A 14,281-nucleotide genomic window follows, 5' to 3' on the forward strand; every position below is an offset into this window, starting at 1 on the left:
TAAATTCCCCCATAAAAACGTTAAGGCATCATTAAACTAGGTTCAGATTAATACAATTCAGTCAACTCTAGATAGATATCTCCCATAATAAGCTGAAACAATACCTAGTGATCTAAGATGTAAAATATTTTACTACAGCCAATTTATAAACCTATAAAACATACAGGTATCATTCAACCTCTTTATTAATAGTGCATGCCTTGTATTAAATCAAAACCATTTCAGAAGCCCCTCCCTTTTGGCATTCCCTTCCTCGCTGTTGCCCCTCATTATGTGTGATCTCACTGAAGCTCATCCAAAATGAATGGCAGCACCTTTTTTACTAGAAGCAGCACAGGCAAGTCCCGCCTAGAGATACAGCTTAACTACCTCGGGGATTTATAGAGACACGTGCGATCCTCAACCTGCAACATTCCGTGGCCCAATGTTGATGTATTTGTTTCTCAGTGAGTAGATGTGGTTACTACAGTTTTTGGAAAACTGCACTTTATTATTTTTAGGTTTGCAAGTTGCTTTACATGTGAATTATGTTTATAAGAAAACTGGTATTGGGACAACTTCATGGTGTAGATGATTTTGAAATCTGTTCAGAAGAATCCTTTTTTCACCCCGTTTTTTTCCCAGGAAGAAAGGCAAGTATTTCATGTCGGCTGAGTTACTGAAAGTTTTAATGAATCGTCTGTTCTAGTTGCCATGTAACACCACCAAAACATGATGGTTTAACAACCCCATAACAACAATGATACTTAATACACTCCCAAGTCTCATATGGGGAAAAACTGTGTGGGGATAAGTCACTTCTGTTCCATCTGGCATCTGCTGTGGGAGTGCAAGGTTAGAGACTGGAGTTATCTGAATATTTGCTGATTTGTTTGGTGGTTGTGTGATCACTAACCCCTTACAGTAGCTCCAGTCTGGTGCCTTCAGGGAAGCAAGACTCATATATGTTGACTCATGGATCCCAAAGCGAAGACGGATGGAGGAACGGATTGGAACTCTAGCTCCTTTACCAACCGGGTCTCATAAGCCCTACCCGTTATTTCCACCTCATTCAATTTGCTGAAATACAGTCAATAAGGATAATCCATTAGCAAGGGAAGAGAACTGGACTCAATCTTTAAAGGGAGAAGTGTAAAAAAAAATGTCTGAATGTGTTTTGAAACTGTCCAAAAGCAGAAATTATCCAACTACTTTTAAATTTCACTCAGAAAAATCAGCAGTTCATTTCTAAAGTTGCCTCATAGAAACTACCTCTTAAAATGTAAATTCTCTTTTTACTGTAAAACAATGGTGATTTTCCAGCTTTAATGAGGTACAATTGACAAGTAAAATTATAATATATTTAAAGTGTACAACAGAATGTTTTGATATATGTATACATTGTGAAATGATTACCACAAACAAGTTAATTAACACATCTCTCTCTCTTTAGCACTAGTTATTATTAGTATGTGTCATAAAATACTTATAATAATGTAAGCAAGCCATACTGATAAAAAATCATGGTATAATAAAGTTTTGTAATATCTTTAACAGAGAAATTTTGTACTCTGACACATCACAGATACATATACACAGCTAATCTATGAAAGAATTTCCATACCATATTGATAGCAGGGTCCTTACATATAATATGGATAAATATTTCATTTTTAATGCAATACTATTCCCAAAGAATCATTCTGTAACTGGAAAAATAATTTTAACCAAATCTCTAAAACTAAGATTATCCAGGAGAAAACTAAGAATAAAGTAAAACAAAACTTAATTTAAAGTGTAATTGCTTAAACTGGGATACATGTATATATGTAAATACATATGTAGTCCATACAAAGATTATACAATATTAATAAAATTCCTATAGTTGACCAAAAAAGTATATCACTGACTTTACCAGAATAATTCTTTACACTAGAGGTTCATTTCTCATTTACATAGCAATCTAATCTAAACATCCCTAGTTAATAAGAAGCTTTTCTCACTTAAGCTTGATGTACTAGTGCCAAAAGAGAGCTGTGCTCATTGCATCCCACATGAAGGTAACCATGAAGTTCATCAGTGAAAGTAAATTATCCCATTTGTCAGAGTTTCAAGAAGTACACTTTGTTGTCTACCTTGTATAGTGGGAAAGGTGTCATGTGGTACAGATTTCTAGGTAGGTATCATATTTTTGCCAATTGGTTAGAGATATATATCTGAGCATTATTTTGTACAATGAAGAGGAAAGACTGGAAGAATCGCTACAAGAATAACATGAGAAAAAGCATGTGAATGAATCTCTCAGAAAGGGCGTAAAATAAAGATCTTTGTGTATCATGTTAATGCCCACCAGACAGCATCCACCAATGAGTAGTCACATTACAACTGGATGGACAGGACAACCTGCCCTACAGATAACCTGTCTCTTTTCTTGACCACTGCTGTGCTTATGTAATGGACTCCTGATAACACAGCCTTGGTGGCAGGGATGGAAGCAATGCATGAGTCCACAATATGGACTTTGCCTCAGTACAGCTCATGGAGCATGCCACTTCTAAGTTTCCAACCAGCCAGTAGTATCAAAATGGAGCCTCAACCCTGTCTATGACAGTGAATGCATAACAGGAAGGGTTCAATGCTGTCCTCAGACCCTGCTGTTCCAGGATTCTATCATCAGCATTGAGGACTGCAGTTCAGTGGCAGCCTTCCTATTGTCAACTCTAACCTGGAGAGCACAGTCATTGTTAAGCTTCTCAGCGTTGCCTGTGCCCTTCACCAGTGCATTCCTCACTTCAAAGTTCCCTTGAATTGTCCGAGAGAACCCAGTCAAATGATGGGTGCTTAGTCAAACTTACCATATCAAGTCTAACTCCTCCATCTTCATGAGCATTATGAATGGCTTTGTATACCACCACACAAAGTCCTTTTATTTGCACCACTTTTACTCTAGCATATCATCAAGGTTAGACTTCTAATGAACAGCAAAGCTATAGAAATGAGCCCTAGGTGTTGGTCCTAAAGATTTGAATCATGATTCATAGTGAGTAACACCAAGTCAATGAATTCCTTCCTAAACAGCCTAATATTCTGAGTCACCCTACCCCCACTCCTATAGAATCACCCTCTACTCAAGATCTTCCACCCTTTTCCCCAGGATACTGATGCTACATGGTAACCAAGTATGTAGTAGATTGTTTGTACTCCCACTTTAACTTCTCTAATACTTAACCAATACTTAACCTTAATTTTCAGCGATGTGGCTGAAAATCGTAGTAGGTGGTAAGTTTAGCGAAGGCAGGAGCAACGGCAATAAAGTCCATGAGGTAGTTGGTTGACTTCAGAAGGAAATTCAAAGTAATCTGGTAAGGCCTAAAATGTTTGTATCTAATGCAATATTTCTTTCAAGGCAATAAGTCCTTAAAGGTTATATATTTACCAATCAGTTCTTATTTTTTTCTTTCCTTATCATGTATGATTCCTAAATGAACTATAAAAGCCTAATCTTTTGATCCCAAAACGATCTTAGCTATGTAAGCCAATTTCTCTGTTATAATTGCCCTTGTTAGCATAGCATACAAAGCAAAGCAGAGATTTTTCAACATCAGACCAACTACAAACTAGGTACTTATAGGCAAAATATTTAACTTCTGAAAGCCTAAGTTATAAGTAATATGTGTGCATTTTCAAGTAACTCAATGGATTATCATGAAGACATTTTAAAAATTAAATTCATGTATTTCTATTAAATAGATCATGAAGTTTCACAGGTATATAAATTAAGTCCTACAAAATAAATTAAGTCCTACAAAATATGAAATACATGAATATAACCATATGTTTATTCTAAAGAAATACATAAAATAAAGGCAAACAGGACTGTAGAATGACAGTTTAATAAAATTACAGAGCAATGTTCATTTGCAAGGCAAACTGTATAGTAATCCACCAATAGTTTATACTGAAGGCGATTTTGTGTAATAAAGAGAAGTTTAAGTGTGAAGCAGAGTGTACAAAATACAAACAACCAAAAAGGCAAACTATATATTGAAAAACAGAGCTGTGGTTCATATTCAATCACTTCATATCTCTAAAATATTTGTTAAATGGCAAACAAAGGTTAAATTCAATTAGCATATGAATGAAACTCTCTGATATAATAAACCCTCAAGATCACATGTCTACTAAACAGATTTCCTTCTCTTTCCAAATACATTATTGATCAATTTGGCCATTGATCTAGATCCACTGGATCTTCTCTTTTCTTTGAGTTTGAAGTTTGTCAGGACGTCCTTGATAATTCTGATAAACATCATTTCTACCTCCAAAGACTGCTCTGCTGCAGACAGTTCACAGAATTGGCACCGGTTATCCAATGCCAGTTTTTGCCCTTCTTTCCAGCCAACCTCTCGCACATGACAGAGATCTTGCTTGTTACCAACCAAAAGCACTGCTGATTCCACAACTCTGAAATACAGATACATGATTTTTTGGCAAGAGTGTTTTTAAAAATTATTTTTTAATTAGAGGCCCAGTGCACAAAAATTCGTGCATTCAGATGGGGTGTCCTTCAGCCTGGCCTGCGCCCTCTGGCAGCCTGGGAGCCCTCGGGGATGTCCACCTGCCAGCTTAGGCCCGCTCCCCTGGGGAGCGGGGCTAAACCTTCAGTCAGACATCCTTAGTGCTGCTGTGGAGGTGGGAGAGGCTCCCGCCACCGCCACTGCTCTGGCCAGCCTTGAGCCGACTTCTGACTGAGCGGCTCTCTCCTTGTGGAAGTGCACTGACCACCAGGGGGCAGCTCCTACATTGAGCATCTGCACCCTGGTGGTCAGTGTGCATCATAGTGACTGGTAATTCCACCGGTCGGTCTATTTGCATATTACTCTTTTATTATGCAGGATTAAGTAGGTTTATGTAAACAAGAATTACGGACCAAAACAGACAAAAAATAGTATGTGTTATTTATGGTCATGTGCATTTGACACATATCCCCATGTATGCACAACAATTATTTTAGATAGAATGTAGTAAATGACACAGAAGCAGTAAGGCTCTTAAAGCATATGATTTGAAGTGACACAAAGTTATTCTTGAATTATGGTTCTGTTTACTAAGGAGGCATAATTACTATTTTTCCAATTTTCATTTTCCTTATATGTGGAAAATAGTAAAATAGTCATGATCACACAGAATTCTCATTGAAATTAAATGAAATAATGTATATAAAAATAACTAGCACAGTGCAAAGCAATAAAAATGCTTAATAAATATCATTTTTCTTTTTCTTATCAATTGAAAGAGGACTAAGTCTTTATTAAAGAGCTACTGTGATTGGACAATTTAGATATATAATAAGATATAATACTATTCAATACTAATTGCTGTTTATTCTTTGTTAATATCCATTATCACATAATAAAGAAAAAATTTCACAATCTCATGACCTTGTACAATTTTTCTGTTTATTTAAGAAATATATTTCCTTGTTAAGTATATATCTTTGGCAAATATCAGTGTATCCTCATTTGTTACAACAGAACATTCTTAAAACAGAGTTTTTTTAAAGAACATGGTAAGATTACTAGTTCATAAGTGGTGAGAAACTCTGCCAAGATATCTACTATAGGAAAGAATTGAATAAATGCAGTAATCAACTCTATCTGAAAAGATATTGTCCTCAGATTCCACTAAGAGTTAGTTTCATTCATATGACAGTGTGAGCCATGAGGGAAAAAGCACTGTATGCATTGGATTTTTGAGGTTTTATTAATAATAACTTTTTCTACATAGTTCAGAAAATTATTGTAAAGAATTAATGGGGAATTGTAAAATATTTTGAAGGTGGGTCACAAATATGGGATGTAATTTTAATAAAACAATGTCATGTTGATTTTCTAGTCTATACAGATTGAAAATACTCTACAAATTATTTAGTCAGGACATTAAGAAGATTATCTGGAAATGTTAAAGAAAGTTGTTTTTTGTATTTTTTATTTATTTATTTTTTTTTGTATTCTTGAGTGCTTACTTCGATTTGGAGGAATATCAAAGGATTATTATCTCTGTCCTTTACCTAAGTCATGATGCTTACATATAAAACATTTCATTCTTGAAACAATGATGTTTAAAGAAACCACACAGTAATATTATTGGAAATCAGAGCTGTGGGGTACCCTAGTAACATCACATACTTTTCTCCTAACATGCTTCCATCAGTTTTATTATCAGAAAAATTAGGTCTTAGAGATTAGAGGATTTACCTAAGGTCAATCAGATATAGCAAGAATTTCCGCCAACTGACTCCAGGGAAATATCCTTTATCAATTATTATATGATGGTTTCTTGATAGTGGGCATTTAAAATAGATATAAAAATCACTAGTATTGTGCTTTTTTTGCTTCTCAGTTTAGAATGTTATTTTAGATTAAGGGCAACTTTGCTTAAGAGCACACAGAAACCCTTACATCAGCATTTTGAATAAAAATAAACATTTTTAAATGGGAAAGGCTATAAAACAAAAAAATTAAAGTAGGTAATTTATATGTTTAAACTTATATCTACTAATGCAATAAGGTAAAGCTATGTCTTTTTTCATAGTTACTTTTGTCAAGACAATTAATTGGCCATTGTTGATTAGCTATTTATTTTAGTAGGTGAAATGAAGAAAAATGTATTCTCATACTTAGAATTTGTATAGGTTTCATTATGCTGTCTATTTTGCTTTGATAGATTGAACAACCAAATGACTAGAAATTGGATGACAAATGTAATAAATCTGGATTTATTTAGTATCCTTAACATTTTTGTGGGAATAAAAAGAAAAGGTTGGAAAGCGAACTATCTTGTGTACAAAGGACCATTATTTTGCAAGTGAGTGTCATGTTAACAATAGAAGCTGTCTTGTAAAATAGCCATTTATTCAGGGCAAGTAACTGTTTATGTCAGCCAGGATATAAAGTATTCTCATCTTAGTCCTTTTACTACATGTATAACTCCTGTGGAATGGAAGGTGAATTGTTCAGGGCTGTTAAATTTTGTAATTGGAAGGCTGTATTAAACTCTTCCTAATGATGCTTACAGCTCTATGATGATTTACTAAAAAGAAAGGAGAGGAATGAGAAATGTCTTACCTTTTACAATGACTAGTTTGTGGCTCCCGAATTCTGTAGATCAGTGCTTTCGCAAAAGCAAATGAAGACCTGTCACTGATGTCATATACAATAACAAATCCATCTGCCCAATGCAGCTCACTTGTGAGGGAAAATTTTGCTTTCTGTGGCTGCAAACAAACCAGGCACATTGAAAGTGGTGGAATCTGACACCTGTATTTACACTTTAGAATTAATTAATGAAGACATATTTCATTTAGAAGAGAATTCAATAAGCCAAACACTGGTATTTTCTAAAATGTAGTTTATTTCCTCATCATTCTCTTTGATTAAAAGTCCATAAAATATAATCTATCATAAAGTCATATCTACTTCATTTTACAACTTTTCTCTAAGAAAATATCTCCAACTTTCTTTGAAAAATTGATAAGCTGTAGTTGTCTTTTAAATAAATATCCACATGTAATTTTGAAAAGATATAATATTTTCTATCTATATTAATAAATAGAGTACTTATTGATTTGGGTGCTATATTTAAAGCAGGAAAAAAAGATAAGGTTTAGCTCAAATGATTTAAGGTAGATTTTCATCAAGTAAAATAATCTGTCCCATGGAGTTGTTTTGAAATCTTGAATCGCTGTTATTTATATAATACTATTTTCACTTTTTTTGTATTTGATTAAACAAAGAAGTTTATATTCAAAGTCTATTTTATGTTCAATCAACAGTGGTTAGTCATAAAGGAAACAGTGAACATATAAACTTGAATGATAAGCCATTAAACTATTAACTTCTAAAAGCTACATTGTGACCTGATAAAAATACTACATAATAAAAGTCTAATATGCTAAGTGTTCAGTCGTCTGGTTGTCCATTCAACCAATCAAAGCATAATATGCTAATGATATGCTAAGGCCGCTCAACTGCTCGCTATGATGTGCACTGACCACCAGGGGGCAGATAGTGGACTGGTAGGTTAGCTTGCTGCTGGGGTCCGGCCGATCGGGACTGAGCGAGATGGGCCAGACATGCCCTGGAGCCCTCTCACGGTCCCTCCCTGGCTGGCCAACCTCCTGCATCCCTCCCTGGCCCCAATCATGCACCAGTGGGGTCCCTCGGCCTGGTCTGTATCCTCTTGCAATCCGGGACCCCTCGGGGGATGTTAGAGAGACAGTTTTGGCCTGACCCTGCAGGCCAGGCCAAGGGACCCCACTGGTGCATGAATTTGTGCACCAGGCCTCTAGTTTATTATAAATCCAGCCTAATATTTGTATTTTAAAGATATTTATAATATAATAGTTTAATCTTACTTTACAGAGACGCTAGATAATGAAATTCATAACACTAAAAATAATCTCTTAAATTTTTAATAATTAAGATAAAAAAAAGAAAATTTAGTTTGAAGACCGGCAACTTTACACTGACCCTTATCCAATCTTCTTCAAATAATGATTGAAAAAATAAAAGAGTATGTTGTTTTACTTACTTGAGAACAAGGGTCGTATATTTCTAGATTCAGTTGCTTCCCTTCCAAACACAAATGCTTATTATAGATGGATTCTGCAAAATATGCATATGTTCATTGTCAGTATGGAAATACTCCAGAATAAAAAAAAATGGACCTATATTTGGATTACAGTGTTGAAAATTCAAGCTGTCATATTTTAATGGAATTTTACAGTGGCTTTCATTTATCGCTAGTGGTCAAAAAGCATGTATTAGTTGTATTTGTTCATATATTAGTATGTTTCTACAAGTGAAATTCGCCAAACCTATTCATCTGCATGCCTTTGTGCTTATATATTTATCTTCCATCCTATTACTATGGGTGAATTATCTGTGTTTCTATCTAAGGCCAATCTATTCACTATGAACTAGTCAGCATTTCATCTGACCTAGTAAAAGACATGGACTCACAAGTTCAACATCTCTCTTGTGCATCATAAATTTTTCCTCTTCACTATATGTATCATGACAACTGTACTTCTCCTAACTTGACAATCTTTTAGATTTCACAATCTTTTAACCGTTGCCCTATTTCTCTGCTGGCCTTTTGGTAAGCATCTATACATCCTGTGTCCACTTTCTCTCCTCCCATGCTCTTCTAATTATTCCAATCAAGCTTTAACTTCAATTACTTAACTCAAACTATTCTTATCAAGGTCATGGTTTTGGACACAATGGTCAGTTCTGTGCCTTGATTTTACTTGTTCTGTCGGTAGCATAAGTAGTTAATCACTTTTGCCTTCTTAAAAGGCTTCCTTAACATGTCTTTCAAGGCAACACACTCTTTTGGTTTCTGCATTGTTCCCTGTTGCTCCAAATTACTCTTTTTGTTTTATTTGACCTGCCATACATGTCTTCCCACACTCCAAACATGAATCCATTTTATGGATCTCCTCTCTACCTATTCTCACTCCCTTGATAATTGCATCCGGTCAGACATTATGTAACAATTATTGCTAATGAATCCAATTTATACCTGTAGCCCAGACCTCTTTCCTGAACTCTAGATAGGAACAACTACTACAATTGGACATCTTCGCTTAGATACACAATGGACATCTCCTTGCTAAGACTGCATCATCCACAATTTTCCATTTCATTAAGTGGCATGTCCTTAACTTTAGTTTCTCAGATTAAGAGCTTTAATATCATCCTTGATTCTTTCTTTCTCTTACATCTCATATTTATTCTGTTAAAAATTCTTTTTCACTCTACAGTCAAAGTATATTTTGAATTTATCAGCCTCTCATCACCACCATTGCTAATACACTGTCAAAGCCATCATTGTTTGCCTATATTATTACCAAGCCTTCTAACTTACCCCTCTGCTTCATCCCTCACCTTACTCCTTTCTTGTGCCTAATCTATTCTCAACACAGAAGCAAATGTGAGTGAACTTTGTAACCAGATCAAGTTACTTGTCTGATCAAAGTGTTCCAATGGCTCTTCATCTCACTTGGATAAACCAAAACCTTTAAAATGCCTGAGAATGTAGCTGATTATTTAGTCTCCTATTACTTCTATGACCTCAATAGACCTCCCTGGCTCTTGCCTCTGAAATTCTCTCCACTTTAGCTACTCCATCCAGCATTCTGTCCCTCACATTTTCTAGAATGTTCCTGTCTCAGAACTTTGATAATTGTTTCTTCTGCTGGAATGTAATTCCCCAAGTATCTTCATGGTTCAATTTTACCACCTTGATATCTCTTTACAAATATCTCCTCAGTTGGGTATGATCTGATCACCCTATTAGATATTATCACATACAATATAGGGCCACTACCCCATGCTTTCTTTTTCTTTATAGTTTTCATCATAGTTTATATTTAATGTTTTTTAATTGACTAACCCTTCCCTCCAGAATATAAGTCTTCGGAGAGTTTGTATATTTGTTTCATTTTTGTTGTTGTCCATTGCTCTAACCTATTTACCTCTAAGAGTACCTGGGACATGGCAGTTGTGTAATAAATATTTCTTGAATGAATGAAGGATTTTTTTTTCTGTAACTGTTCCTCCAATGTTTTAATAAATATCCACTTCTCTCCAAAATGGAATACTGACACAAACTCATGACCCATTCTGGCAAACTCTCTATAACTCACAGCAGGAAGTTGTAGCAGAAATTTGGTGAGCCAACCTCAGAAAGTTATGAATGAGTTTTAAAATCATTATGTTACATTTAATGAAATTAATACAGTTTCATTAAACCTTAAAATATGTTTTCAGACAATGCCTTCTAAACTTCACTTAAGTTTACTACTGTGAACCATAAAATTTTCTTCTAGACATTTTGTTTTTTAAAGTCCACCTCAAAACTCAACAACAGCCAGCAGGAGTCATCAACTCTTAAGTTTTTAGAATTTTATTATTTCTCCTTCTAGTCTTTATTTACAAGATGGAATCATTTTTTCGCTAGTTTGTTTTCATACAGTGGTCACCTTTTGCTCATTCAGTGATCTTTTCAAAATGTCTCTAGGTCTCATATTCTTAGTAGGGATGTAACAACCAGAAATGTGTATACTTTGTTTATAAACTATATCTTATAAAAGATTAAGGTGGTATTTTTTTTTCATTATTGGGGCTATTGTTTTGGGGTGTTGTTTTATTTATGTTTGGCTTTGTAGTTCTGGAACATTCTCTCATGTCTGACTGCTAGCTTATGTGTTATGTTGACCTTTTGGACTGAGATTGCTGACCTGAGAAATAAAACAATGAGAATTTCTGTTTCTATATATTTCTTCTTTCTATAACCAGTTTCAAGCACTTGTCCTAAGATGCTCACAGTGTCATATGTACTGAAATACTATAATGTATATGTAGAAAACAACACAATGCAATACTTTCTAAAGTTATTCTCTAAAATACTCTAAAAGTGATATCTCATAATTGGATGCTAAAGATTTTTGTTTATATTTATTTCTCATGGAAAAACACACTTGTTATCATAATTTCCTTTTACTCTAAATAAGTATTATTGAACATAATAATTATTTTCTATTTTTCCCAATTTTCACACTCCTTATAAACCTGTCATTCTTTTTAAATTAAAAGCCAACACATTTTCCCCATACAGTCAATCAGGTAAGATATTAGTACAATTATGTTGATTAATTGCTGAGCCAAAATTATACTCAAACCTCTGGCAACATTTCCCATTTTATTAGTTCTCCACCATGATATTTCCCATATGTCATGTTAATCCTGATCAAAATAATAAAATTATATCATGTTACCCTGACATCTGTTTTAGAATTTCTCTGAAACTTACATAAGCAACCTAGATAATTAGATGTGATCTTTAATCAAGACATAATTTTCCTGATATTTTCACACAGTTTTGCAATAAAAATAAAGCTTATTTTGAAGTTACTTGTGCTTTTATAATTAATTTGCCCTTCTCTTTCAACAGATGCCGATTTAATTTCAAAACTGTTTCATAGCTTACAAAAATATTCATACTCACTTGCTCTACAATATGTTTTTTTTTGAGGGGGGGGTGGATCTCAGTTTTAATGTTTTGCTAATTTTAAACTGAAACCAAGTGACTTTCTAATCCATCTCAGTTAACATGAAATTAGATGAATTTTATCAGTTCAAGTACTTATTTTGGCATTTCTAACCAGAATCTGTGAAAAAAAATTAAGTTGCTTAAAAGTATAAAAATTAAAGTTTCCATTAAAATTATTTTCTGATCTTAATTATTATTTAATTATGATATGAAATTTTAGGGTGGAAAAAGGCTAACGTAGAGACTTACCAAAATTAGAAGCATATTCTCCAATAAATCGCTTGGTTAGAAATCTCACTGTAAGGGCTGAACAACAAAAAAGCAGGATTGATGGTCATTTCTATTTTAGGATACAGATAATTTAGTTATGTACATAGAGGTTTATCTTTCAGCTCAAAAATGACCAAGCATCAGGAAGATCATAAAACTTTACTGAATTCTGGTCTAAATAATAGTCAGCAAGATTTCCACTGTACAACTATCAAGGTTAGGAGGCTAGAAAGAAAGTGATCTTAGAATGTTCTCTACTCAAATCACTGTGTAATTAATTCACAAATGCAAACACAGAAGGCAATTTACCTTTCCTAACAGAAATGGATTTCTCATTATATCTGTGATGCAAGAATTATAATATATCTTTGTTTTCTTTATCAAATGAAATGTGGTTCTAAGGTGCTACATGCTCATAATGACAAGGACAATATCAAACAATTGCAATTGCTTAAGGATAGAGAGACTTCAAAATACAGGAACTAGAAAAAGGGCCTATAGTGTTGGTTTATCTCATTAAAGTGCCTGGGTTTGGCCAATTATGATTCCTTAGGCTCAGGAAGCTCTATTGCTGGCATCCTCATTACAATAATGTTAGTAAAAACAAAACAAACAAAAAAAAAGATGGTTTCTCAAGTCTGGGCAAATGTTGCTTACTTCCTAGGCATCTACAAAGCCATGCCCCTCCAGAGTGTGTTTTGCTTTGTTTGTTTTTTTTTCCCCCTGTAATGTGGCATTTAGGAAATGATCCACAGGTTTTAAGGAATGTCGTTTCACCCCAAGTCTAAGGCAGAAGAATCCTTTCATGGCCGTCGTTTGGCCACTGGTGGGTGTGAGAATAGGCGTCTTGGACTGAGAAGTAAGTGGGATAGATGGAGGGTTTCCTGTTATTCCTATATTCCTATTAATTTAAACATCAGTAAAACAAGAGACAAACTAATAGTTTCAACAGTTATCTTTCCTAAACTGTCTAAAAATTCTTTAAATATACAGTGAATTGCCTAACTTGCTTCTAAAATGAAAACTGCTAATAAAACACAATATGTAGTTATATCATTATACCAAGTTTTATATATACATCAATATATTTCTCACTCTATCTGCACTCTGCACCATGCCCGAGGAAATACCGCCACTCACCAGATTTGCCTGTTCCTTCACCACCCAGGACAGCAAGCTTCACATCATTCATGTTGTTTTCTGTTCCGTCTTGGTCAGCCCTGTCTTGTGGAGCAATACTGACTTGAGACAAGTGTGTGCTCTTTAAAAAGTAATGCTGCTCTCATTTTTCTAAGGCTAACTCCACCCCATATTTCCACCATCCAATAATAACTTTAAAAAAAATATTTTCCTATGGTAGTTTTGAGCATATGCCATTAAAAACAATTTGGAGCTACTATTTAGAAACGAAGACTTATTAAGCCAACTAGAGGCCCAGTGCATGGATTTGTGCACTGTTGGGGTCCCTCAGCCTGGCCTGCACCCTCTCGCAATCTGGGACCCCTGATTGCAGTAGTGCGCAAAGCAGCAGGCGGCCGGGGAGGAGCTTGAGCCCAGGCCAGGCACCGCATTGCTCCCACTCAATCTGGCCTACTGCACCTGCTGCCACTGCCACCGCTCAGTAGCGCTGCTGTGGAGGGGGGAGAGGCTTGCCACTGCGGCAGCTGAGCTCCCCAGCCGTGAGCCTGGTGTCTGGCGCCCATCAGTCAGCTGAGAGGCGCTCCTGCTGTGGGAGTGCACTGATCACCAGGGGGCAGCTCCTTCATAGAGCGTCTGCACCCTGGTGGTCAGTGCGCATCATAGCTATACCAGTTGAACAGTCAAGTGGTCAGCTTGTCACTTAGGCTTTTATATATCTAGGTAGTTAAAAACTTAACAGAAGCCTAGCTCTTCATACTCTGTTTTTCTGTAC

At 35.2% G+C, this 14,281-nt stretch overlaps 1 protein-coding gene across 2 annotated transcripts; it reads right to left on the reverse strand.

Moving 5' to 3' along the window:
• Window positions 1-1,500: 1,500 nt before the first annotated feature.
• On the reverse strand, window positions 1,501-13,604 carry RERGL (RERG like). Of its 2 annotated transcripts, XM_059682309.1 has the most exons (5): window positions 13,510-13,604; window positions 12,349-12,405; window positions 8,572-8,645; window positions 7,107-7,255; window positions 1,501-4,443 (listed from the first exon to the last, which is right to left on the reverse strand). In XM_059682309.1, the coding sequence occupies exons 1-5, from the start codon at window positions 13,559-13,561 to the stop codon at window positions 4,161-4,163; spliced, it is 615 nt and encodes a 204-aa protein (XP_059538292.1). In that variant the 5' UTR covers window positions 13,562-13,604; the 3' UTR covers window positions 1,501-4,160. The 2 variants fall into 2 exon arrangements, with proteins under 2 accessions (XP_059538292.1, XP_059538293.1); XM_059682310.1 differs by lacking the exon at window positions 12,349-12,405 and having other exon boundaries at window positions 13,510-13,588.
• Window positions 13,605-14,281: the final 677 nt, after the last annotated feature.

The sequence above is a fragment of the Myotis daubentonii genome, chromosome 2 (assembly GCF_963259705.1).
Source record: "Myotis daubentonii chromosome 2, mMyoDau2.1, whole genome shotgun sequence".
NCBI lineage: Eukaryota > Metazoa > Chordata > Mammalia > Chiroptera > Vespertilionidae > Myotis > Myotis daubentonii.

What these genes read in the sequence shown, in the direction of transcription:
- RERGL (XM_059682309.1), bottom strand. Translation starts at nt 13,561, where the DNA reads ATGAATGATGTGAAGCTTGCTGTCCTGGGTGGTGAAGGAACAGGCAAA. An exon ending in AGAATATGCTTCTAATTTTG is followed by an intron (nt 8,646 to 12,348) that starts GTAAGTCTCTAC and finishes CATATTTTGCAG; the next exon opens with AATCCATCTATAATAAGCAT. An exon ending in CAAACTAGTCATTGTAAAAG is followed by an intron (nt 4,444 to 7,106) that starts GTAAGACATTTC and finishes TCTGTATTTCAG; the next exon opens with AGTTGTGGAATCAGCAGTGC.